Source organism: Petromyzon marinus, unplaced genomic scaffold (assembly GCF_048934315.1).
Source record: "Petromyzon marinus isolate PM22_M1 ecotype Great Lakes invasive population unplaced genomic scaffold, UKy_Petmar_22M1.pri1.0 PM_G_Scaffold_56, whole genome shotgun sequence".
Lineage (NCBI taxonomy): Eukaryota > Metazoa > Chordata > Hyperoartia > Petromyzontiformes > Petromyzontidae > Petromyzon > Petromyzon marinus.
The window spans coordinates 786021-813416 of record NW_027423009.1 but is presented as its reverse complement, the minus strand read 5'-3'; the positions used below and the strand labels follow the sequence as shown (position 1 = coordinate 813416).

Genomic DNA, 27396 nt, shown 5'->3' with positions numbered 1-27396 from the left:
AACGGGGGCTCTGGATGGGTAGAGGGGCTGGTAACCCCTCCACCTTCAAAAAATTACCGCGAAACTACGACTTAAACTTAAATATGTGTAGAGGTGTTAACTACGCGCTGTTGCGTAACCTGCATTTCCACCAGGGCAGTGCAGCATTACCCCTGGGTACAACGGTTGGGGTCAGTCGAGGTAAAACGGATCGTAGCCAGGGTTTAGTACGAACCAATCAGACGGTTCTACGTGGGAATGTATGATTGGTTTTACCTGGCCACGAAGGAGTATAAGACGGGTGACCCAACGGACCTCAGGGAGTTCTCTCCCTGCACGAAGACAGAAGACTAGGCTGAAGCCTAGCTAGGACCCTGGACCAGCCTCCCAGCCCTTCTAAGGGCTAAGGCTCGGCATACCCAGTGGTCAGGACCCACCGGGCCAGCGGTGGGTCAGATAGCCTCCCCTAGGTCCTAGCCGGAGGACTAGGATAGCGGTAGACGTGTGAGTCCCGCCAAGTCCGGAGGTTGTACCTCCTTAGGTATCAAGGAGGTTAGCGGTAGACGTGTGAGTCCCGCCAAGTCCGGAGGCTGTACCTCCTTAGGTATCAAGGAGGTTAGCAGTAGACGTGTGAGTCCCGCCAAGTCCGGAGGCTGTACCTCCCTAGGGTATCGGGTGAGGGGACCGAATATCCCTCTGTGTGTGTTAAGCATTGTATAAGGAAATAATACAATAAACAGAGTGTGCCTCCTTAAGAAGTCTGCTCGTCCTTACAACACTACAACTGGTGTCAGGAGTGGTTGGAAATGGAAACCAGAAGTTCAGCCCACGCGCGGAGCCAGAACGAAGATAACGCTGTCTCACCTGCAAGCACCGCCAGCTCCACTGAAAATGCTGCCGCGTTGACGGCCGCCCAGCCACCGGTTGAGCAGCCGGTCGCTCCCCCTGCCATGGGGGACGGACTCAGGGCAGCACACGGCCGTCTCGCTCAACTCCTACATGCCGCGGCCTCCATTCTCGAGGAGATCAACTTGGAGGTCGCGGGCAGGCCGAGTCAACCGCCGGCAGACGTTCCCGCTATCGGCCGGGGCGGACATTTTGATTTTCCCGCCGGAGAACCACGTGATCCCGCCGGAAGCGGAAGCCAGGGGCATCCTGGGAACGCGGGGGGCCAATGAAAACCCGCAACGTCATCAGCACGCGACGCTGCGAATTCAAGTTCCTCAGCGGACGCCGCGTCATCACTGTACCGACACGGTACAGTAGACTCTATCGGCCGGGAAATCGCCGATCTCCGGCTCGAGACGGTGCAAGCTGAGGGGGAGATGACGTCCGCCCTCCAACAACGCCTGCCCATCTTCCGGGAATTCACATCTGAAGGGGGCGACTGGGCGGTGTTCCAGCGTCGCTTCCTGAGCCACCAAGAGATGGTGGGCTGGTCGGACGCACAGGCGCTCCGAGCGCTACCGGCCACTCTGGACGACGACGCTCTCGCCTCGCTCCTCACCATCCCCAGGCACAAAAGGGCGACTCTTCAATCGGCCCTCCGACGGATGTCCGACGTCTACGGGCCTCCATCCGACGTCCACAGCCGATTTTACGACAGGCGACGCCGCCCTAAAGAGTCTCCGTTGGCATTCCGGACCGCTCTACTGGCGATGGCAAGAGCGGGTTACCCTCGCATGGACGACGAGGCCATCGACGCCATCATTCTCCAGAAGATGCTGGAGCTGGCGCGCGAGCTGCGCATCGTCATCCAAGCGGTGGATGACGACAGTATGTGCTCGCTACGAGCCGCTCGGTGCATCCACGCACATCTGCTGCTCCACACGGAATCGACCATCGCCGCCTCGGCTTCGACGTCGGAGCCTGCCAGCAGGGACGCCGAGTTCTCCCCCGACCGGGCCTTCATGGCGACCAGGTCAACGGGCTGTGCGATCGTCCGACCACGCTGGTCGTCGCAACGACCAGCAGCGGGGACGGCCTTCTCCACGCGGCGACGTGACGTGCTTCAACTGTGGCCGACGAGGCCACATCTTCTCTGACTGCCGTGCGCCTCGACAACGCCACTCCGCATCCCGGGGCCAGAACTACAGGACGTCCACGGCATCGCGGCAAAACCAGGCAAGTCGCGACGCCTCACACGCTCGGCCCTCATTCACACCATACACACCGCAACGCACAATAAAAAGGGCTCGCGATTCGGCGTGTGATGGGGGGTATTCTGGTGTTTGTTCGCGGCCACTCGGACCTGGGCAGTGGTCTGAGTTGGCCCATAGGGTAGTCGCGGCGACGGCAGGTTGGTCCGTGGTTGTCGGATCAATCGAGGGTGTGGAATTTCACGTGTTAGTCGATACTGGCGCGTCAGCTATGATCATTTCGGATTTGATTTACAATATACTGCCCGTACGATGCCGCCCCTTGAAACGGGTTTCTATCCCGTGTTTCGCCGCTAATGGCAGTTCGCTGGGCATTATCGGGCAAATTCGGGCGCAAATTTCGATTGGAGACATTAAATTGGCAGGGCCTATTTTGGTCTCTTCTTCCCTTGCCGTGTTTGTTAGGCACTGATTTTCTCGCGAAAATGCCTATTAAGATTCTTGTAGATCAAGGCTGCATCGAACTCCCGTCGGGTCGGCGGATGGCGTTCTTGTCCACACCCTCACATCCGCGCATGGCTAGTGCCTCGGTGCAGGCGTTTGTTGCGAGCACAGTCCGCATTCCGCCAGGGACACAAATGCTCGTGCCCTTGCAACTTAAAAAACCGCTAGCCCCGGAGGCCTCGGCACATGGCATTTTGCTGGGGCCTTCAAACGCAGCTGCTAAGGGGTTAGATTTGGTGGCTGCACAGACCCTCGTAGCAGCCGACAGGGAGCCGTTCTTGCAGGTTTTGAATGTCGGATTGTCCACAACCGTCATTCCGCAAGGAACTGTGCTCGCTCACGCGACCCCGGTGCCATTGGGGACCGGAGTCGTGGGACACGTGCATGACACGCCGCAGGTCCCACCTCCTTCCGAATCGGATGAGAGATGGTTGGACGCGCTTTGCACAGACACGGGTAATCTGTCTCATTCGCAGCGAATTAAATTGCGCGCTCTTCTGCGAGAATGCCCGATGTCTTCAATAAATCTAAATTTGATATTGGCTGTACCAAGCTGCTGCGTCACCACATTGATACTGGTGATGCTGCCCCGATTCGACAAAACCCGTTTCGGCTTAGCCCGGCGGAGAAACAGCATGTTAAATCGGCTGTGGATGACATGCTGGAGGCCGATATAATTTCTCCCTCCACTAGTCCCTGGGGTGCTCCAATAGTGCTGGTCAAAAAGCATGATGGCAGTCTCCGTTTTTGCGTTGATTTTCGGCGCCTAAATAAAATCTCGGTAGCGGACGCCTACCCTCTCCCTCGTATGGACGAGTCATTGGATGCCTTGGCAGGGGCGCACTATTTCTCCACCTTGGACCTTCTGTCGGGGTTTTGGCAACTCCCCCTCGACGAAGCGTCAAAACCTAAGACTGCTTTTCGGACACCACAGGGGCTTTTCGAGTTTAATAGATTGCCCATGGGTCTCGTCTCGGCCCCAGGACGTTCCAGAGGCTCATGGAGCTGGTCCTCGCTGGGCTCCAGTGGGACTCATGTCTCATTTATCTTGACGTCATCGTCTTTAGCCGCACGTTCGGCGAACACATCGAACGGTTGCGTGCTGTCTTCTTGAAAATGCGGGCCGCTAACTTGAAATCCAAGCCGCAGAAGTGTCATCTTCTGCGTGAGTCTGTGCGCTACCTGGGCCACATAGTTAGCCGCTTGGGCATCTCTACCGACCCTGAAAAAAACAAATGTGTTCGACATTGGCCGACCCCTACATCTGCGGGCAATGTTCATAGTTTTATTGGTTTTGCGTCGTACTACCGCCGGTTTGTTGCTGGCTTCGCGACAATTGCCAAGCCGCTCCACGCCCTTACGTCAAAAGGGGTGGCGTTTCATTGGGGGGACGCAGAACAGGCCACGTTCGACTCCTTGCGGAACGCGCTCGTGGCGGCACCGTCCCTTGCATACCCCGATTTTTCCGTGCCATTCGTGTTGGACACCGACACTAGCAATACGGGGATTGGGGGTGTTCTGTCCCAAAAAGTTGATGGCATTGAAAGGGTTGTTGCCTATGGTAGCAGAGTCTTGTCTCTTGCTGAACAAAGATACTGTGTGACCAGACGTGAGCTGCTGGCCATTGTTTTTTTTATTCAACAATACAGGCCGTACCTGTATGGTCAGCATTTTACCATGCGATTTGATCATTCGGCTTTACAGTACGCTCTGCGGGTTGACCAACCGTCCGGGCTGCTTTCTCGGTGGCTCGATGTCCTTCAGGAGTACGATTTCAATGTCACTTACCGTAGGGGTGCACAACACACAAATGCCGATGCGTTGTCTCGCCTCCCGCTGGCTCAAAAATGTGCATGTTTTTTGGGCTCGGGCCGTTGTAAGCCGCCACTGCCTGCGCAGGTCACGCCTCTCACAACGGTGTCAGCCACGCTTCCCGCCGCCTCAGCGCCGATATCGGATCATGCAGATCCAATGGCCAGTCACGATTTGCTGGGGCTAACTTTGGCCGAATGGAGTCGGCACCAGAGCGATGACATGTCGTTACTGAGGTTGCGTCGCCACGCGAATAATGCGGCTCCAAGACAGGGCAAATTTAATTCATTCGTCATGAAGCACGGCTTGTTGATGCATTGGGATGCTGACTCGTGTCAACATAAAATCGTCGTGCCGTCCGCCTTGCGATGCAAAGCCGTATGGGCGGCGCATGAGCGTTTATTGCATCTGGGTGTTCATAAGACCATTGGGTTGTTGCGGTTGCAACTTTTCTGGCCGAGCATGCTGCGCGACATCACTGACATTTTGCTGGGATGCACCCATTGCGCGCAACGTAAACCGCCGGCTAAACCGGCATGTCCACCCCTGCAACCCATTTCGGTCTCTCGTACAAATGAGTTGGTGGCTCTCGATATTTTGGGCCCTTTTCCTACTACGCCACGGGGTAATAAGTACCTTCTGGTTGGGGTAGAGTATTTTACGCGTTGGCCTATGGCCTGGGCCCTCCCCAACCAGTCGGCGGCGGCCGTTGTGGACGCCTTTGTTCAGGGCTACGTTCTGGACAAGGGCGCATCAGAACGGTTGCTGACCGATCAGGGAAGAAATTTTTCGGGAGCCTTGCTGAATGATGTGTGCCGCCTGTTGGACACTAAGAAAGTGCGCACTTCGCCCTACCATCCCCAGACCGACGGCATGGTGGAGCGCCTTCATAGAACTCTCACCGCTATGTTATGCCATCAGGTCGATGAATCCCACCTCGATTGGGACTTGCAGGTTCCGGGGGTCCTCGCCGCATACCGTATGGCACCTCACGCGGCGACGGGATTTTCCCCGTTCTTTCTAATGTATGGCAGGGATGCCTTTCCTCCCGCCGACGTTCGGCTGGAAATCGAACAGCCACCGCAAAAGTCAAAGCTCGTTGACCACTTGCGATTCAGCCTCCGTAAGTTGGCCGAGGCACGGGAGGCCGCCATTGAAAATTCTGCTTCCCGCCAATGGGCGAATTTGCGACTGCGTGACCCTCGGACGTACACGCATCCGTGGGCACCGGGAGACAGGGCATGGCTCCACTGCCCCCAGGTGCCGGTGTCCACGTCGGCCAAACTCCTCAGACCATGGCGAGGCCCGGTTGAGGTAGTGGAAGTCCTGCGTCCCCAATGTGTTAAAATTCGCTGGGGACGGCGTCGCTGGTGCGTTCACCCCTCTCGGTTGAAACCCTTCGTCACGCCACGCGTCCCTCCACAACACACACGACACGGGGGCCGAGTGTGCGACGCGTTCGACGAGGCAGATGTTGCCCCATTGGTGCCTAATCCACAGCGCAGGCGTGTCATTCCTCCTGCATATGACGCGGGAGTGACGGCTCCAGGCAGGCCACGTTCAACCTCAATGGACCGTGGAGCAGCAGGTGTCCGTGTGGAGATGCCTAAAGGCCCACCGGATGCTCTTGCTCATCCTCCTCCTTCCCTTGTGCCGCCGACAAAGCCTGCCATCCCCTACGATGGTCCCGCGAAACACACGCGCGCGAAATCTCGCCGGTTGTTATCATGTTCTTTGGCATGTCTAGTGCCTTGTACATACGTTATGTTGTTAAGGGGGGTATTTATAGGGGTTTTATTGTTCTTGTTCTTGTTGTTCGTGAGGCACACTCACAATTCTTCTACCATTGGTAATTTCGGAGTTTCCCATTGTTGCAGCCAGGACGGCTGGAGCTTCCGAAGGAGGGGGTGATGTAGAGGTGTTAACTACGCGCTGTTGCGTAACCTGCATTGCCACCAGGGCAGTGCAGCATTACCCCTGGGTACAACGGTTGGGGTCAGTCAAGGTGAAACGGATCGTAGCCAGGGTTTAGTACGAACCAATCAGACGGTTCCACGTGGGAATGTATGATTGGTTCTACCTGGCCACGAAGGAGTATAAGACGGGTGACCCAACGGACCTCGGGGAGTTCTTTCCCTGCACGAAGACTGGGCTGAAGCCTAGCTAGGACCCTGGACCAGCCTCCCAGCCCTTCTAAGGGCTAAGGCTCGGCATACCCAGTGGTCAGGACCCACCGGGCCAGCGGTGGGTCAGATAGCCTCCCCTAGGTCCTAGCCGGAGGACTAGGATAGCGGTAGACGTGTGAGTCCCGCCAAGTCCGGAGGTTGTACCTCCTTAGGTATCAAGGAGGTTAGCGGTAGATGTGTGAGTCCCGCCAAGTCCGGAGGCTGTACCTCCTTAGGTATCAAGGAGGTTAGCGGTAGACGTGTGAGTCCCGCCAAGTCCGGAGGCTGTACCTCCCTAGGGTATCGGGTGAGGGGACCGAATATCCCTCTGTATGTGTTAAGCATTGTATAAGGAAATAATACAATAAACAGAGTGTGCTCCTAAAGAAGTCTGCTCATCCTTACAACACTACATATGTAACAAATAAGCTTGTGCCGGAGGCCCAGGGGGGACAGGCGTCTATGACGTTTCCTGGCCAAACCCCAATTGGCGGAGCCAGGAGATTGAATCTCAACCCTCGGGGCTCCTCCAGAAACAACGAAAAGCCACTACGGATGGCCACGTGGAATATTTGAATGCTCACTGCGGAGGAGAGGCTACCACTCCTCTGTCGGGAGCTGGACCGGTACCGCCTGGATCTCTGTGGCATTTAGGAGGTCCGGTGTACCGGTTCTGGCTCCTGCCACCATGAGGGGTGGACAGTTCTCTACTCGGGGCAGGAGACTGCCAAACAGGGTGTGGCTCTTATTTTGAACAAAAAAATGAAGGGGGCGTGGGAGCGTGGCGGTGAGGTGTGGGAAGCTGTAAACCCCAGGCTACTTTGGGCTCGCCTTCCCATCAATCGGAGGCGAGGATTGGTGGTCGTGGTTACTTATGCCCCCACCGAAGACGAACATCCGTGGAGGGATGCAGGCAAAGCCGATGAGTCAGATGCCTTCTATGGCCTCCTGTCACAGGTGCTGGCCAAAGTGGCCCCTCGGGATAGAGTCATCTTGTTGGGTGACTTCAATGCCTGAGTTGGTCATGATGGTGTCACCTGGCCTGGAGTGATTGGAGGGCATGGGCCGGATCAGCTTAATAACAACGGTAGGAGGCTGCTAGATTTTTGTGCAGCCCATGGACTTGTAATTACCAACATGCTGTTCCAGCATCGGCGCATCCACACAACATCATGGATGCATGCCGGGTCCAAGCAAGAACATCTGCTGGACTACATAGTGCCGGACCAGCGGATGCGAGCCCATGTCCTTGACACCAGGACCTACCGTGGAGCTGATCTGCCCTCTGACCATCGACTTGTCATCTGTAAGATGCGCCGCCCATTCTTCCGCTCCGGTGGTGGGTGTACATCCAGGACCCCATTCCAACCAAAAGTGGCCTGGTCTCGGTTATCTGATGAAAGTTGCAAGTGAGAATTTCATCATTGCCTGCGGCTGGGGTTGGCATCGTCCCGCACTCCTCCTGATGTCGAGGGTAAATAGGCGAGGTTTAGAACTGTGACTCATGTGGCTGCAATGTCTGCTTTGGGTACGTGGTCAGGACCTCCCCAGAGACCCTGGCTGACAGAGGAGGTGTTCAGGATGGTTGAGAAAAAACGACAGGCCCACTGTCATCGGCTACAGAATCCCACGTCAGAGAATGAGGCTTACGCAACCTTCACTCGGAGGTTCGGAGAGCCGTGAGGCGCTGCAAGGATGAGTGGTGGTCGCGGGTTGCTGAGGAGATGGAGTCTGCCTCAGTGGCCCGCGATCACAAATCTCTATTTAACTCCATCAAAAAAGTAACCTGCAGTGCCACACCTATTACCATCATTACGGGAAAAAACGGTGATCCAATCTCTGACCCCCAGGAACAGGTTTGCAGATTTGCTGAGCATTTCTGTGAGGTCCTGGGGGAGGGAAAATCCCTCAGCCAGGAAAACATCGTGGCACAAAGTGAGGATGACCCTGCTGAGGCTGCGGTGCCTCAAATATTGGAAGTCACCCCCTGTGAGTGGCTGGCTGAAGTGCCATCTGTTCAGGAAGTACTGAGGGCGATCCGGAGTCTGAGACCAGGAAAGGCAACGGGCAAAGATGATCTCTCAAGCGAAATGCTGAGGGAAGGTGGAGTTTGTGCACAGACTGCCCTATATGACATCAAAACAACAGTCTGGACCACTGGATGGGTTCCGCAGGATTGGAAGGATGCCCTGGTGGTCCCCCTCTTTAAGAAGGGGGACCGCACAGACTGTAACAACTACAGGGGCATCTCACTCCTCAGTGTGCTGGGAAAGGTCCTGGCAAGGATTATTCAACATCGCCTTGCCAGGTACGCTGAGGAGAGGCTTGCGGAGCCCCAATGCGGTTTCAGGAAAGGGCGGTCCTGCACAGATGCCATATTCTCTGTCCGTCTGCTACAGCAGAGGTGTAGGGAATTCCAGCAAGACCTACATCTCTGCTTTATTGACCTGGTCAAGGCCTATGATACCATCAATAGGCCTGGGCTCTGGGTTGTTCTTCGTGCTTTTGGAGTACCTGACCCTCTGCTCACAATCATTAAAGACGTTCATGATGGTGAGCGGGCCCGGGTAAAACTACGTGGCCGGGAGTCCGAGCCTTTCCCTGTACACCTTGGGGTGCGACAGGGATGTCCTCTGGCTCCCACATTATTTAACATCTATTTCGACCACGTAGTTCGTGAAGCCTTCAATAGCTGTACTGGGGGAATCTCCATATGGTACAGATATAATGGGAGGCTGATCGATGCCCGGGTGCGGTCAAGGGATGGCTCCCTATTGCTCAACCACGTTATGTATGCTGATGATTTGGTAATAGCTGCTCATTCAGAGGAGGAGTTGGAGACGCTGCTGCTGAGACTAGAGCGTGCCACTAAGAGATGGGGCCTTACCATCAGCCCCACCAAAACTAAGCACCTGCCTGGGTATTTTGTACCATCAGACACTCCACCCCCACAACTCCCAATCGGTGACGGGGCAGTTGTGGAGAGAGTGGAGAGTTTCCCATACCTGGGAAGTGTGCTTATGACCGGCTCCAGTTTAACAGCAGAGGTCTCACTCCGAATCAGTCGAGCAGCTATCTATTCATCGGTTGCGTAACGCTGTGTGGACGCTACCTGGTCTGTCGCTCCGCACTAAGCTTCAGGTCTTCTCGGCCACGGTCATTCCCTCCCTTCTCTACGCTTGCGAAACGTGGACCCCCCTAATGGGACATCTTCGCCGGTTAGAAACATTTAGGCTGGCCTGCCTACGATCCATCCTGGGTTTAACCAGACTGGATTGTGTGAGGAGCTCACAAATCCTTGAAAGATCTGGGCAAGGTCCCATCGGTGAGCTCCTCCGGCGGGCAAGGCTGCGATGGCTGGGTCATGTAGCCCGCATGCCCAGCCACCGCATGCCGAAACAGCTTTTGTTCGGCCGGATCGAGGGGGCTAAACGGGCGCGGCACAGGCTAGAGAAGAGATGGAGTGATGTGGTACAGAAGGACGTGGAGCTGAGTGGACTTGCCGATGACTGGTACCAGCGGTGTCAAGATCGGCCTCTGTGGAGGAGGCTCGTGAAGGACGCTACTGGGCAGTTGGAGGTAGTCGCCCTCCAACAACAACGGAGGGCAGAGGAGCGACGCTCACAACAACGAGCGGAGCGCCGGGTGGCTAAAGCACAGCAGGTTGGCACAGTAGGAGGCACAGGTGGTGCATCAGCCAGTCATCTCAGTCAGTCGACCCGTGGCACCTGGGTCTGCCCCGTGACCTCCTGCCAGCGGGCGTTCGACACTCCACGTGGCCTCAAGGTGCTCATGTTCTGGCACAAGCGTCGTGGTGACGTCACCGCCACTTAGTGGCGAATGGCGGTTGTTGTTGTTGTGTGATGGTGGTGGTGGTGGTTCAAGTGAGTGTTGTGTGATGGTGATGGTGGTGATGATGTTCAAGTGAGTGGTGTGTGATGATGTTCAAGTGAGCGGTGTGTGATGGTGGTGATGTTGTTCAAGTGAGTGTTGTTGTGATGGTGGCGGTGGCACCGACCTTGCCGATGAAGGCTGCCATGTCTCTGGACAGCACGGTCTCTTCCAGGCGGAGTGATCCGGGACAATCGCCGCACGGCGGTGACGACGGTGACGGCGGTGACGGCGGTGGTTCAAAGCGCAGCAACGTCGCATCGTAGTCCTGCAGTGCAGACACCGCAGCCTCACCACAGTCTCACCACAGCCTCACCACAGTCTCACCACGGCCTCACCACAGCCTCACCGCAGTCTCACCACAGTCTCACCACAGCCTCACCACAGTCTCACCACGGCCTCACCACAGCCTCACCGCAGTCTCACCACAGTCTCACCACAGCCTCACCACAGTCTCACCGCAGCCTCACCACAGCCTCACCACAGCCTCATCACAGTCTCAGCGCACGCCATCTCATTACACCGCATCGTCCGTGTCACTGTGGGTGGTGTCACTGTGTCACAGTTGTGCGGCAATATCTTTTCATCGGTTGCGTAACGCTGTGTGGAAGCTACCTGGTCTGTCGCTCCGCACTAAGCCTCAGGTCTTCTCGGCCACGGTCATTCCCTTCCTTCTCTACGCTTGCGAAACGTGGACCCCCCTAATGGAACATCTTCGCCGGTTAGAAACATTTAGGCTAGCCTGCCTACGATCCATCCTGGGTTTAACCAGGCTGGTTTGTGTGAGGAGCTCAAAAATCCTTGAAATGCGATGGCTGGGTCATGTAGCCCGCATGCCCAGCCACCGCATGCCGAAACAGCTTTTGTTCGGCCGGATCGAGGGGGTTAAACGGGTGCGGCACGGGCTAGAGAAGGGATGGAGTGATGTGGTACAGGAGAACGTGGAGATGAGTGGACTTGCCGATGACTGGTACCAGCGGTGTCAAGATTGGCCTCTGTGGAGGCTTGTGAAGGACGCTGCTACTGGGCAGTTGGAGGCATTCGCCCTCCAACAACAACGGAGGGCGGAGGAGCCACACTCACAACAATGAGCGGAGCGCTGGGTGGCTAAAGCATAGCAAGTTGGCACAGTCAGTCGACCCGTGGCACCTGGGTCTGCCCCGTGACATCCTGCCCGCTGGCGTTCGACACTTCACGCGGCCTCAGGATGCACATAGCCTGGCACAAGCGTCGTGGTGATGTCACCGCCACTTAGTGGTGAATGGCGGTTGTTGTTGTTGGTGTCACTGTGGGTGGTGTCACTGTGGGTGATGTCACTGTGGGTGGTGTCACTGTGGGTGGTGTCACTGTGGGTGATGTCACTGTGGGTGGTGTCACTGTGGGTGATGTCACTGTGGGTGGTGTCACCGTGGGTGGTGTCACCGTGGGTGGTGTCACCGTGGGCGGTATCACTGTGGGTGATGTCACTGTGGGTGGTGTCACTGTGGGTGGTGTCACTGTGGGTGGTGTCACTGTGGGTGATGTCACTGTGGGTGGTGTCACCGTGGGTGGTGTCACCGTGGGTGGTATCACTGTGGGTGGTGTCACTGTGGGTGGTGTCACTGTGGGTGGTGTCACTGTGGGTGGTGTCACAGTGGGTGATGTCACTGTGGGTGATGTCACCACCTCACCCGATCCTCCTCCCCCCCACCCTGCTCCGTGTAGTCGGTGGCCGCATTTACGAGCGGCTCCGCGAGGCTCCACCTGCCCACTTTGTCTCCATGGCGACGCCGTTTCAACGCCAACGCCAAGAGAAGGGAGCCTAGAACGCCTGTGCGGGGGTCACGGGGTCACGAGGTCGGAGCGGGGGTCGTGGGTCAGGATGAGGTGTGGGGGCAGGGCGGGGTCACGGGGTCGGAGCGGGGTCGTGGGTCAAGATGAGGTGCCGGGGTCACGGGGTCGGAGCGGGGGTCGTGGGTCAGGATGAGGTGCGGGAGGAGGGCGGATGAGGAGAGGGAGGAGGGGGAGGGAGGAGAAGGAGGAGTGAGTGAGTGAGGAGTGAGTGAGTGAAGGAGAAGGAGGAGTGAGTGAGTGAGTGAGGAGTGAGTGAGGGAGGAGGAGGAGGAGGAGGAGGAGAAGGAGGAGTGAGTGAGTGAGGAGTGAGTGAGTGAAGGAGAAGGAGGAGTGAGTGAGTGAGTGAGGAGTGAGTGAGGGAGGAGGAGGAGGAGGAGGAGGAGAAGGAGTGAGTGAGTAGTAGGAGTGAGTGAGGAGCTGACCCAGTAAGATCACCAACACGACGATGGCCGAGACGGCGCTGGCGGCTCCGCTGGCGGCGCTGGCGTGGAGGCAGCGGCCGCGGCGGTCGCACGCGGCGCAGAGCGCCACCTGCAGCTGCCGCACGGCGCTCAGCGGCGGCGTGCCCGAGTCCCCGACGAGCAGCGCCACCCAGTGGAGCCCCTCCGCCAGCGACGACTTGGCCAGCAGCTGCGAGCTGTTGCCTGCGCCGCCGCCGCCGCCGGGGGGACGCAGCACGTGGACAGACGCGGGGCCGTCGGAGGTGCCGGGGGGAGGGGCGAGGAAGTAAACAACAACAACATTATTCTTGGTTCTATTCGGTAAAGTCACCACGTAGGTAAAAAATAAAACAACAAAAATCACGACGTTTTGGCCACAACACAAGTGGCCTTCATCAGGTGAAGGGACCGCACTCCAACGCTGTCCTCATGACAGCATGGTCCCTTCACCTGATGAAGGCCACTTGTGTTGTTCTTTTAATTTTACCTACGTGACTTTACCGAATAGAACCAAAGAGCATGGATCTTTGCAGTCACAAAAGCTTCAAATCTAGAAACAATATTCTTGGTTCTTTCGGTAAAGTCACCACGTAGAAAGGGAAACAATAAAATAATTTAAAAATAAAACGATGAAATTCTCACGACGTTTCGACTGCAGCACAAGCAATCATCGTCAGGTGTGGAAACCACAGCAAGAAAAACCACAGCAAGAAAATTTCGAATGTTCTCGCTGTGTTTTTCACACCTGACGATGATTGCTTGTGTTGCAGTCGAAACGTCGTGATAATTTTATTGTTTTATATTTTTATTATTTTATTGTTTCCCTTCTACGTGGTGGTGACTTTACCGAGAGAAGCAAGAATATGAATCCCTGCAGTCAGGAAAGATTTAAATCAAAACAACAACAATGGCAAGCGTCACCTCCACCTCCATTTTTTTCGACCTCCATGGTAAATCTGATGGCTGGGTGTATGGAATTGATGTGGTCGCGGAATTGGTCTAGAGCAGGCTGGCCATGTGGCCAGATGACAAAGGTGTCATCCACGTACCTCTTCCATAAGGTCGGGCGTAGAGTGGCAGTCTAGATGGCGTCAGTTTCAAATTTTTCCATGAATACGTTGGCTACAACCGGAGATAGGGGGGACCACATCAATTCCATACACCCAGCCATCAGATTTACCATGGAGGTCGAAAAAGATGGCAAACCACCCTTTTTGGATGTCTTAATTAAAAGGAGACATGATGGTTCAATGAGCCACTCTGTCTACAGGAAAGCTACCCATACAGATGCTTACTTGAAACCGGATTGCCACCACCATCCATCCCAGAAGAACTCCCTCATCAAGACTCTATACCATAGAGCCCAATGCATTTCCGACCAGGAACACATTACCAGTGAACTCAAGCACGTACACCAGGCTCTCAGGGCTAATGGTTACTCCGACTACACAATCCGCAAAGCCATCACTCCAGTCATGAAGAAGGATCCTCTTGTGGAGTCACTCAAAACCATCACCTTACCCTACATTGCAGAGGTCACTAAAAAGATCTCCAAAATCCTGAATAAACACAAGATCCAGGTCCGATTCAACACAGTACATAAAATCCGTGATCTAGTTCCATCTGTAAAAGATGCTGTTCCAGACATACAGTACCCGGGCGTTTACAAACTAAAGTGCCTCTGTGGTAGTAGCTACATTGGAGAAACCAAACAACATATCTCGGACCGCATCCGCGAACATAAAGCAGACTTGAAACACGGTAGAACGAACTCCTCTGCCGTGACAGATCATTGTTATAATTCAGTGGGCTCACATGACATTGACTGCTCCAAGACGGAGGTTCTTTGCAAACCAACCGGCTACCATGAGAGATTCGTTGATGAGGCCATTCACATATACAAGCACAGAGACAATTTCAACCGAGAAGATGGATTCTGGCTTAGTAACCATTGGAAAGATGTTTTAAACCATTTCCGTTCTTAATTAATTGTATTTTACGATGACCTTCAGACCGCAGCTCTTTCGCTGACATTGACTCTTAATACCTCTCACACCACGGTTAATGGTATGGTTTACAACATGGAGTATAACAGCGCCTCGCAGCTGTCTCTCTCCCCCTCCTCTGTTCCGACCATAGATGAACTCGTCCATCTGAACGGGGCCCGTAGCTATCCGTGTTGCTAAAGTTGAGGGTAAGAATCCACCCATTTTTTTCGCCATATAGCATTGTGATATATAACGACTTATTGTTGGTAGCTTAGCTGATTGGAGAATATATAGAGTTTATTGATAACATTGAGGTAATTTATATTTTAGTTTTTTATTGGTTCACTATGTAGTATTCATTATATATTGTAGTGTATACCCAGTTACTGTGAATAGCTCAGATGTGTAGGCCTTGACTTCAACATAGCCATTTCTGTGACCAGTCACAAGCTAATCACTCAGTTATTTCAATGCTAAATTCGCCTAGTTATTTCAATGCTAAATTCTCCTGTTTGATTTGTACTAGGTGCCTCTGTGAATGTGTATGCTCTGACTTTAACATAGCTATTTCTGTGACCAGTTACAAGCTAATCACTCAGCTATTTCAATGCTAAATTCTATGCTAATTCTTTTGTCAAGGGGTGCCTCTGCGGATGTGTATGCTTTAACTTAGCTATTTCAATGCTAAATTCTATGCTAATTCCTTTGTCAAGGGGTGCCTCTGCGGATGTGTATGCTTTAACTTTAACATAGCCATTTCTGTGACCAGTCACAAGCTAATCACTCAGCCATTTCAATGATAAATTATATGCTAATTCTTTTGTCAAGGTGCTTTGTTTCGTCTCACACAGCTTAAAGGTCGCGATCTGAGCGTGGCTTTTTCACTCCAGCGCTGTCCTCCAGACAGTCTCGTCCCTTCACCTGATGAAGGCCGCTTGTGTTGTGGCCGAAACGTCGTGAGAATATTATTGTGTTATTTTATTTTATCAATTTATTATTTTATTCTCATTCTACGTGACTTTACCGAAAGAACCAAAGAAGAAGGGGTGTATCTTCTTTGTGTATCTTTGGGAGGCCATATAATCTTGGTGGTCTGGCAGCAGAGGGTTTCAATGAGAACTGTTTGGTCTGATCAATTAATGCTGTTGACTTTAACATAGCCATTTCCGTGACCAGTCACAAGCTACACACATGTACACACACACGCACAAGCTAATCCCTCAGCTATTTGATATGTAAACCCCTTTGTCAAGGTGCCTCACTTCTCCCAACCAGCTTAAAGTCGCTACGAATTTTAACAGCGTTCATTGAAGCTCTGTGGATGTGTAGGCCTTTACTTTAACATCTATTTCTGTGACCAGTCACAAGCTAATCCCTTAGCTATTTCAATGCTAAATTACTAGTTGCTTCTGTGGATGTGTAGGTTTTAACTTTAACATAGCCATTCTTGTGACCAGTCACAAGCTAATCCCTCAGCTATTTAATATGTAAACACCTTTGTCAAGGTGCCTCACTTCTCCCAACCAGCTTAAAGTCGCTACAAATCTTAACATCGTTCATTGAAGCTCTGTCGTCCCGACAGGTCTGTACCTTTCACCTGTGGCCGAAATGTCATGAGAATTTTATTGTGTTATTTTATTATTTTATTCTCATTCTACGTGAACTTACCGAAAGAACCAAAGAAGACGACAATGATGACGACGTTGATGATGACGACGATGACGACAATGACAATGATGATGACGACGATGACGACGACGTTCATAATGACGATGATGACGGCGATGACGACGACAACAATAACGACGATGACGACGTCGATAATGATAATGACGACGACGTTGATGATGACGACGATGACGACAATGATGATGACAATGACGACGACGGCGAGTGCCATCTCCCGAGCGGTGCGTTCCCCCCCACCCCCGGCCGCGCTCACCGTCGACCTGGCGGAGCGTCCAGTCGTCGTCGCCGCCGGGCGCCAGCCAGAAGCGGAAGGGGCGGCCGTTGGGGTCCTCGTCGGCGTCCGAGGCGACGACGGCGACGCCGGTGCGGGGGCACGCGGCGGCCCCACGCGGCCACACGGCGGCCGTGGGGGCGTTGTCGTTGACGTCGCTCAGCAGCAACTCCAGCGTGGCGGTACCGCTCGTGACGGGGGAGCCTGCTCACACACACGCACACATACACACGTACACACACGTACACACACACACACGTACACACACGTACACACACACATGTACACACACATGTACACACACACATACACACACACGTACACACACACAAGTACACACACACACACGTACACACACACGTACACACACGCACACACACAAACACACGTACACACACACACACACGTACACGCGGCCACACGGCGGCCGTGGGGGCGTTGTCGTTGACATCGCTCAGCAGCAACTCCAGCGTGGCGGTGCCGCTCGCGACGGGAGAGCCTGCTCCACCGTCGCGACGTGCGCACGCACGCACACACACACACGTACACACACGCACGCACACACACACACGTACACACGTACGCACACACGTACACACACACGTACACACACGCACGCACACACACACACACGTACACACACACACGTACACACACGTACACACACACACGCACACACACACATGTACATACACACGCGCACACACGTACACACACGTATACACACACACGCACGTACACACACGTACACACACGTACACACACACACGTACGTACACACACACGCACGTACACACACACGCACGCACAACACACGTGCACATGCACACACCACACACGTACGTACACACACACGCACGCACACACAGGCACACACACACACACGTACACACGTACACACGCCACACACCACACACGTACGTACACACACACGCACGCACACGTACACACACACACGTACACACATAAAATGTAGTGAAGGTGGGTCACTAGGGGGCGTAGCGTTGGTTACAGAGAGGGGAATTGTGGGTGCAGTAGCCCTCTCTGCCAGCAGGGCATGCAATGTCATGAAACGGGACCTAGGGGGCGTAGTGCTGGTGGCTGTCAGAGGACGTAGCAGCCCGGCTGGCTTGCAGGGCACGTGATAGGCCAAAGGTGACAGATGGGACACGTGGGGCACGGCCTAGACACCTTCTGGTAGGTTTCAGAAGGGGGCGTGGCCGAGGGCGTGGCCAGGCCACGCCGGGGGCCATAAAAGGGAGGTCCCGAGGCCGGGTCGGGGCCGTCTGCTGGAGTGGAGTCCTCGCTGCCGCGCCTTCCCCTGGGTCCTCGCTCTTCACGCTCGGCATTGTGGGTCAGGCAGCATGCCGAGCGTCCTGACCCATCTGCAGTGATCCCATGTGTGAACAGAGTGTCTAAAAGTGTAGAACAAACTTGTGTGTGTGTGCCTCCTACTACCAGCGTCTCAGAAGTGAACCTCTACACATGTACACACACACGTACACACAAACACACGCAGCGACGGCGAGCGTGGCTGTGAGCGTGGGCGTGGCCGCGGGCCCCGCTCCCCTGTAACCCCGCACCGTCGTCAGTCGCCAGGAACGTGGCTGTGTAGACGTTGCGCTGCACGAGAGGCGACTCGCGGTCGAGCTCCGCCGCCGTGCTCACCGCGCCGTCGGCCGCGTCGATGTCAAGCCAGTCGCCCGGCACCCGCAGCTTGCGGTAGCTGCACGCACGCACAAAGATCCCCCAGGTAGCCTCGACGGACTGTCGCGGCGAGTGCTGTTAGTGGCGAGTAGGCAGACACCTACACACAGACGAAGATTCCCCACCGTGTAGCCTCAACAGGATGTAGGGGCAAGTGCTGTTAGCGAGTATAGTGTAGTGTATAGTGTAGTGTATAGTAGTGTAGTGTATAGTAGTGTATAGTGTATAGTAGTGTATAGTGTCGTGTATAGTAGTGTAGTGTATAGTGTAGTGTGAAGTGTAGTGTGTAGTGTATAGTATTGTATAGTGTTGTCTAGTATCACGCCATGAACAGACTGTGGTAACTTACCTGCAGTAGCAGACATACATCAGCAGGGGGTGGTATGTGGGCTGCTAGGGTTCCCCAGACCCCAAGAGGGGGTGGGCTGGGGGAATATTCCAGGATCCCCCAGAACATTCTGGAAGGGAGGCATGGCCAGGGGCGGAGAGACCCTGGAGGGTTATAAAAGCCGGACCCTTGAACGGGTTCGGCAGTCGTCCCCAAGCCGAAGACTGAAGACCGCCGGGCTTAGAGTAGGACCCTGGGAACCCCCAGACCCGACGTCCTTGTGAGGGCAGGGACTTAGTGGGACAGTGGTCGGACCCTGGGAACCCCCAGACCCCACGTCCTTGTAAGGGCCGGGACTTAGTAGGACAGTGGTCGGACCCTGGGTACCCCCAGACCCAACGTCCTTGTGAGGGCAGGGACTTAGTGGGACAGTGGTCGGACCCTGGGTACCCCCAGACCCGACGTCCTTGTGAGGGCAGGGACTTAGTGGGACAGTGGTCGGACCCTGGGTACCCCCAGACCCGACGTCCTTGTGAGGGCAGGGACTTAGTGGGACAGTGGTCGGACCCTGGGTACCCCCAGACCCGACGTCCTTGTGAGGGCAGGGACTTAGTGGGACAGTGGTCGGACCCTAGGTACCCCCAGACCCGCTGTCCTTTTTAGGTTGTTGTGGTTGTTGTTGTGGTTGTTGTTGTGGTTGTTGGGGTTGTTTTGCTTGTTGTTTTGGTTGTTGTGGTTGTTGTTGTGGTTGTTGTGGTTGTTGTTGTGGTTGTTGTTTTGGTTGTTATCCGCTTGGCGGGGAGTTGTCCTCACCGCAGGCTCTGCTTCTGTGCGGTGTCCGGGTCCCGTGCCACCAGGGTGGTGACGGCACTGCCCAGGGCGAGGCCTTCGGCCAGCATCACCTGCTGTAGCCGCGGCTCAAACAGCGGAGCCTCGTTCTCATCCTCAACACTCACCTGCCGGGGAGAGACACGGCGCACGGGGAGACAAGCTGTGGGGGGGAGAGACGCGGCGCACGGGGAGAGACACGGGGAAAAACATAGAGATAGGTACGGGAAGAGACACGGGGAAAAACATGGAGATAGGTACGGGGAGAGACACGGGGAAAAACATGGAGATAGGTACGGGGAGAGACACGGGGAGAGATGCGGGGAGAGATGCGGGGAGAGACGCGCACGGGGAGAGACACGGGGAAAAACATGGAGATAGGAATGGGGAGAGACATGGGGAAAAACATGGAGATAGGTATGGGGAGAGACGAGGGGAAAAACATGGAGATAGGTACGGGGAGAGACACGGGGAAAAACATGGAGATAGGGACGGGGAGAGACACGGGGAAAAACATGGAGATAGGTACGGGGAGAGACACGGGGAAAAACATGGAGATAGGTACGGGGAGAGACACGGGGAGAGATGCGGGGAGAGACACGCACGGGGAGAGACACGGGGAAAAACATGGATATAGGAACGGGGAGAGACACGGGGAAAAACATGGAGATAGGTACGGGGAGAGACGTGGGGAAAAACATGGAGATAGGTAAGGGGAGAGACACGGGGAAAAACATGGAGATAGGCACGGGGAGAGACACAGGGAAAAACATGGAGATAGGTACGGGGAGAGACACGGGTAAAAACATGGAGATAGGTACAGGGAGAGACATGGGGAAAAACATGGAGATAGGTACGGGGAGAGACACGGGGAGAGATGCGGGGAGAGACGCGCATGGGGAGAGACACGGGGAAAAACATGGAGATAGGTACGGGGAGAGACACGGGGAAAAACATGGAGATAGGTACGGGGAGAGACACAGGGAAAAACATGGAGATAGATATGGGGAGAGACACGGGGAGATATGCGGGGAGAGATGCGGGGAGAGATGCGGGGAGAGACGCGCACGGGGAGAGACACAGGGAAAACATGGAGATAGGTACGGGGAGAGACACAGGTAAGAACATGGAGATAGGTACGGGAGAGACATGGGTAAAAACATGGAGATAGGTACGAGGAAAGACGCGGGTAAAAACATGGAGATAGGTATGGGGAGAGACACAGGGAGAGATGCGGGGAGAGATGCGGGGAGAGATGCGGGGAGAGACACGGGGAGAGGTCGGAGGTGGCGGCTTTTCCGCAGGAATCTTTGTTTCGTGGCGGGAGAATCCCAGCAGCTGTGAAGCTCTTGAGCAGCTCGCAGGTGTCCAGAGCCGGGTGCGGGTGGCACGGGAAGACCGTGGGGGGGCCGTGCGTGGGCCATGTGGGGGCCGTGGGGGTCACTCACCGTGACGGTGGCGGTACTCTCTGGAGGGGGCCGCATGGTTTTCACGAGCGGCTCCTCGTTATCCACGAAGACGATGAGTTGGTATGACGATGACGTCTCAAAGTCTAAGGGCTGCGGCGTACACGCACACGTACACACACACGTACACACACACACGTACACACGTACACACACACGTACACACGTACACACACACGTACACACGTACACACACACGTACACACGTGCACACGTACACACACACACGTACACACGTACACACACACGTACACGTACACACACGTACACACACACGTACACACGCACACGTACACACACACACGTACGTACACACGTACACACGCACGTACACACGCACACGTACACACACACGTACACACACGTACACACGCGCACGTACACACACACGTACAAATGTACACACACGTACACACGTACACACACACGTACACACACGTACACACGTACACACACGTACACACGTACACACGCACACACACACGTACACACACGCACACACGTACACACACGGACACACGTACACACGCACACACGCACGTACACACGGACACACGTTAACACACACGCACGCACACGTACAAAAGGCAAAGATCCCCCGTATAGCCTTAGCAGACCGTTTGGCCAAGTGTTGTTAGCGAGCACCTATGAAGACTGGAATGGCACACGTGGGGGTGGGGAGCCAGCACCACGCCCGTCCGCCTTTGTCTCCCCAGTGCTGGCAACGTTGACGTTCGGACCCCGTGCCCCCCCCCTCACCCCCCACTGGACGTCTGTGAAAAAATACCTCCCTAGCTGCCTCCATCTTCTCCCTCCCCATCCTCCCCTCCCTCCCCTCCTTCCCCTTCCTTCCCTCCCCCACTTCCTTCCATCCCCCTCTCCCCTCCCCATCCTCCCCTCCCTCCCCCACCTCCTTCCATCCCCCCCTCCCCTCCCCTCCTTGCATCCCTCCCCTCCCTCCCTCCCCACCCTCGCCATCCTCCCTCCCCTCCCCATCCTCCCCTCCCTCCCCCACCTCCTTCCATCCCCCCCTCCCTCCCTTCCCTCCCTCCCTCCCCCCCTCCATCCCTCCCCTCCTTCCATCCCTCCCCTCCCTCCCTCCCTCCCCTCCTTTCCCCCCCTCCCCTTCCATCCCTCCCCTACCTCCCCTCCCTCCCCTCCCTCCCCTCCCCTCCCTCCTTTGACCCCCTCCCCTCCCTCCCACGCGTTACCTTGACAACGACGATCCTGCCATTGTTGGTGCCGGGGTCGGTCTCCACGACAAACAGGTCGCCGGGGTCTCCCGCCCCCCACTCCCCCCCCCCTGCCCCCCCCCCGCGGAGGGAATAGCGGACACGCCAAGCTGCCGTGCCGGCCTCGTCCGAGTCGATCACTGAGAGGGGCGGCATCGTCACCGGCACCCCCACGGCGTTCTCACGGACCGTGCCGAACCACTACGGCGATGAAGATGCCGAGAGAAGGGGGCGGATAGGGGGGGTGACGTTGTTGTTGTATACCGCCTATGGTGCAGTGTTGAGTCTATGGTGCAGTGTTGAGTCTATGGTGCAGTGTTGAGTCTATGGTGCAGTGTTGAGTCTATGGTGCAGTGTTGAGTCTATGGGGCAGTGTTGAGTCTAAGGGCAGTGTTGAGTCTATGGGCAGTGTTGAGTCTATGGTGCAGTGTTGAGTCTATTGTGCATTGTTGAGTCTAAGGGCAGTGTTGAGTCTATGGTGCAGTGTTGAGTCTATGGTGCAGTGTTTAGTCTATGGAGCAGTGCTGAGTCTATGGTGCAGTGTTGAGTCTATGGAGCAGTGTTGAGTCTATGGTGCAGTGTTGAGTCTATGGTGCAGTGTTGAGTCTATGGGCAGTGTTGAGTCTATGGTGCAGTGTTGAGTCTATGGTGCAGTGTTGAGTCTAAGCGCAGTGTTGAGTCTACGGGGCAGTGTTGAGTCTAAGGGCAGTGTTGAGTCTATGGGCAGTGTTGAGTCTATGGTGCAGTGTTGAGTCTATTGTGCATTGTTGAGTCTAAGGGCAGTGTTGAGTCTATGGTGCAGTGTTGAGTCTATAGTGCAGTGTTGAGTCTATGGAGCAGTGTTGAGTCTATGGTGCAGTGTTGAGTCTATGGTGCAGTGTTGAGTCTATGGGGCAGTGTTGAGTCTAAGGGCAGTGTTGAGTCTATGGGCAGTGTTGAGTCTATGGTGCAGTGTTGAGTCTATTGTGCATTGTTGAGTCTAAGGGCAGTGTTGAGTCTACGGTGCAGTGTTGAGTCTATGGTGTAGTGTTTAGTCTATGGAGCAGTGCTGAGTCTATGGTGCAGTGTTGAGTCTATGGAGCAGTGTTGAGTCTATGGTGCAGTGTTGAGTCTATGGTGCAGTGTTGAGTCTATGGGCAGTGTTGAGTCTATGGTGCAGTGTTGAGTCTATGGTGCAGTGTTGAGTCTAAGCGCAGTGTTGAGTCTATGGGGCAGTGTTGAGTCTAAGGGCAGTGTTGAGTCTATGGGCAGTGTTGAGTCTATGGTGCAGTGTTGAGTCTATTGTGCATTGTTGAGTCTAAGGGCAGTGTTGAGTCTATGGTGCAGTGTTGAGTCTATGGTGCAGTGTTGAGTATATGGAGCAGTGTTGAGTCTATGGTGCAGTGTTGAGTCTATGGTGCAGTGTTGAGTCTATGGGGCAGTGTTGAGTCTAAGGGCAGTGTTGAGTCTATGGGCAGTGTTGAGTCTATGGTGCAGTGTTGAGTCTATTGTGCATTGTTGAGTCTAAGGGCAGTGTTGAGTCTATGGTGCAGTGTTGAGTCTATGGTGCAGTGTTTAGTCTATGGAGCAGTGCTGAGTCTATGGTGCAGTGTTGAGTCTATGGAGCAGTGTTGAGTCTATGGGCAGTGTTGAGTCTATGGTGCAGTGTTGAGTCTATTGTGCAGTGTTGAGTCTAAGCGCAGTGTTGAGTCTATGGGGCAGTGTTGAGTCTAAGGGCAGTGTTGAGTCTATGGGCAGTGTTGAGTCTATGGTGCAGTGTTGAGTCTATTGTGCATTGTTAAGTCTAAAGGCAGTGTTGAGTCTATGGTGCAGTGTTGAGTCTATGGTGCAGTGTTTAGTCTATGGAGCAGTGCTGAGTCTATGGTGAAGTGTTGAGTCTATGGAGCAGTGTTGAGTCTATGGTGCAGTGTTGAGTCTATGGTGCAGTGTTGAGTCTATGGGCAGTGTTGAGTCTATGGAGCAGTATTGAGTCTATTGTGCAGTGTTGAGTCTAAGCGCAGTGTTGAGTCTATGGTGCAGTGTTGAGTCTATGGTGCAGTGTTCAGTCTATGGAGCAGTGCTGAGTCTATGGTGCAGTGTTGAGTCTATGGCGCAGTGTTGAGTCTATGGTGCAGTGTTGAGTCTATGGTGCAGTGTTGAGTCTATGGTGCAGTGTTGAGTCTATGGTGCAGTGTTGAGTCTATTGTGCAGTGTTGAGTCTATGGTGCAGTGTTGAGTCTATGGTGCAGTGTTGAGTCTATGGTGCAGTGTTGAGTCTATGGTGCAGTGTTGAGTCTTTGATGCAGTGTTGAGTCTATGGTGCAGTGTTGAGTCTATGTTGCAGTGTTGAGTCTATGGTGCAGTGTTGAGTCTTTGGTGCAGTGTTGAGTCTATGGTGCAGTGTTGAGTCTATATTGCAGTGTTGAGTCTATGGTGCAGTGTTGAGTCTATGGGCAGTGTTGAGTCTATGGTGCAGTGTTGAGTCTATTGTGCATTGTTGAGTCTAAGGGCAGTGTTGAGTCTATGGTGCAGTGTTGAGTCTATGGTGCAGTGTTTAGTCTATGGAGCAGTGCTGAGTCTATGGTGCAGTGTTGAGTCTATGGAGCAGTGTTGAGTCTATGGTGCAGTGTTGAGTCTATGGTGCAGTGTTGAGTCTATGGGCAGTGTTGAGTCTATGGTGCAGTGTTGAGTCTATTGTGCAGTGTTGAGTCTAAGCGCAGTGTTGAGTCTATGGTGCAGTGTTGAGTCTATGGTGCAGTGTTTAGTCTATGGAGCAGTGCTGAGTCTATGGTGCAGTGTTGAGTCTATGGCGCAGTGTTGAGTCTATGGTGCAGTGTTGAGTCTATGGTGCAGTGTTGAGTCTATGGTGCAGTGTTGAGTCTATGGTGCAGTGTTGAGTCTATTGTGCAGTGTTGAGTCTATGGTGCAGTGTTGAGTCTATGGTGCAGTGTTGAGTCTATGGTGCAGTGTTGAGTCTATGTTGCAGTGTTGAGTCTATGGTGCAGTGTTGAGTCTTTGGTGCAGTGTTGAGTCTATGGTGCAGTGTTGAGTCTATATTGCAGTGTTGAGTCTATGGTGCAGTGTTGAGTCTATGGGCAGTGTTGAGTCTATGGTGCAGTGTTGAGTCTATGGTGCAGTGTGGAGTCTATGGTGCAGTGTTGAGTCTATGGTGCAGTGTTGAGTCTATGGTGCAGTGCTGAGTCTATGTTGCAGTGTTGAGTCTATGGGCAGTGTTGAGTCTATGGTGCAGTGTTGAGTCTATCGTGCAGTGTTGAGTCTAAGGGCAGTGTTGAGTCTATGGTGCAGTGCTGAGTCTATGGTGCAGTGGTGAGTCTATGGTGCAGTGTTGAGTCTATGGTACAGTGTTTGGTCTATGGTGCAGTGTTGAGTCTATGGTGCAGTGTTGAGTCTATGGTGCAGTGTTGAGTCTATAGTGCAGTGTTGAGTCTATGGTGCAGTGTTGAGTCTATGGGCAGTGTTGAGTCTATGGTGCAGTGTTGAGTCTATGGTGCAGTGTTGAGTCTATGGTGCAGTGTTGAGTCTATGGTGCAGTGTTGAGTCTATGGTGCAGTGTTTAGTCTATGGAGCAGTGCTGAGTCTATGGTGCAGTGTTGAGTCTATGGAGCAGTGTTGAGTCTATGGTGCAGTGTTGAGTCTATGGTGCAGTGTTGAGTCTATGGGCAGTGTTGAGTCTATGGTGCAGTGTTTAGTCTATGGAGCAGTGCTGAGTCTATGGTGCAGTGTTGAGTCTATGGAGCAGTGTTGAGTCTATGGTGTAGTGTTTAGTCTATGGAGCAGTGCTGAGTCTATGGTGCAGTGTTGAGTCTATGGAGCAGTGTTGAGTCTATGGTGCAGTGTTGAGTCTATGGTGCAGTGTTGAGTCTATGGGCAGTGTTGAGTCTATGGTGAAGTGTTGAGTCTATGGTGCAGTGTTGAGTCTAAGCGCAGTGTTGATTCTATGGGGCAGTGTTGAGTCTATGGTGCAGTGTTGAGTCTATGGAGCAGTGTTGAGTCTATGGTGCAGTGTTGAGTCTATGGTGCAGTGTTGAGTCTATGGGCAGTGTTGAGTCTATGGTGCAGTGTTGAGTCTATGGTGCAGTGTTGGGTCTATGGTGCAGTGTTGATTCTATGGTGCAGTGTTGAGTCTATGGTGCAGTGCTGAGTCTATGGTGCAGTGTTGAGTCTATTGTGCAGTGTTGAGTCTAAGGGCAGTGTTGAGTCTATGGGCAGTGTTGAGTCTATGGTGCAGTGTTGAGTCTATTGTGCATTGTTTAGTCTATGGAGCAGTGCTGAGTCTATGGTGCAGTGTTGAGTCTATGGGCAGTGTTGAGTCTATGGTGCAGTGTTGAGTCTATGGTGCAGTGTTGAGTCTATGGTGCAGTGCTGAGTCTATGGTGCAGTGTTGAGTCTATGGTGCAGTGTTGAGTCTATCGTGCAGTGTTGAGTCTAAGGGCAATGTTGAGTCTAAGGGCAGTGTTGAGTCTATGGGCAGTGTTGAGTCTATGGTGCAGTGTTGAGTCTATTGTGCATTGTTGAGTCTAAGGGCAGTGTTGAGTCTATGGTGCAGTGTTGAGTCTATGGTGCAGTGTTTAGTCTATGGAGCAGTGCTGAGTCTATGGTGCAGTGTTGAGTCTATGGGCAGTGTTGAGTCTATGGTGCAGTGTTGAGTCTATGGTGCAGTGTTGAGTCTATGGTGCAGTGTTGAGTCTATGGTGCAGTGTTGAGTCTATGGTGCAGTGCTGAGTCTATGGTGCAGTGTTGAGTCTATGGGCAGTGTTGAGTCTATGGTGCAGTGTTGAGTCTATCGTGCAGTGTTGAGTCTAAGGGCAGTGTTGAGTCTATGGTGCAGTGTTGAGTCTATGGTGCAGTGTTGAGTCTATGGTGCAGTGTTGAGTCTATGGTACAGTGTTTGGTCTATGGTGCAGTGTTGAGTCTATGGTGCAGTGTTGAGTCTATGGTGCAGTGTTGAGTCTATAGTGCAGTGTTGAGTCTATGGTGCAGTGTTGAGTCTATGGGCAGTGTTGAGTCTATGGTGCAGTGTTGAGTCTATGGTGCAGTGTTGGGTCTATGGTGCAGTGTTGATTCTATGGTGCAGTGTTGAGTCTATGGTGCAGTGCTGAGTCTATGGTGCAGTGTTGAGTCTATGGGCAGTGTTGAGTCTAAGGGCAGTGTTGAGTCTGTGGTG

At 54.0% G+C, this 27396-nt stretch overlaps 1 protein-coding gene across 1 annotated transcript in view; it reads right to left on the bottom strand.

Moving 5' to 3' along the window:
• Positions 1-27396, bottom strand: part of LOC142918184 (cadherin-2-like) — a 65035-nt gene that overhangs the window by 2935 nt on the left and 34704 nt on the right. Inside the window, exons 7-14 of the mRNA XM_076062310.1 lie at positions 22212-22433; positions 20983-21093; positions 19520-19662; positions 18255-18397; positions 16654-16875; positions 12706-12927; positions 12121-12260; positions 10578-10718 (exon numbers count right to left, since the gene is read on the bottom strand). Coding sequence (XP_075918425.1) covers positions 10578-10718; positions 12121-12260; positions 12706-12927; positions 16654-16875; positions 18255-18397; positions 19520-19662; positions 20983-21093; positions 22212-22433 — 1344 coding nt within the window. The remainder of the gene's footprint in view (positions 1-10577; positions 10719-12120; positions 12261-12705; positions 12928-16653; positions 16876-18254; positions 18398-19519; positions 19663-20982; positions 21094-22211; positions 22434-27396) is intronic.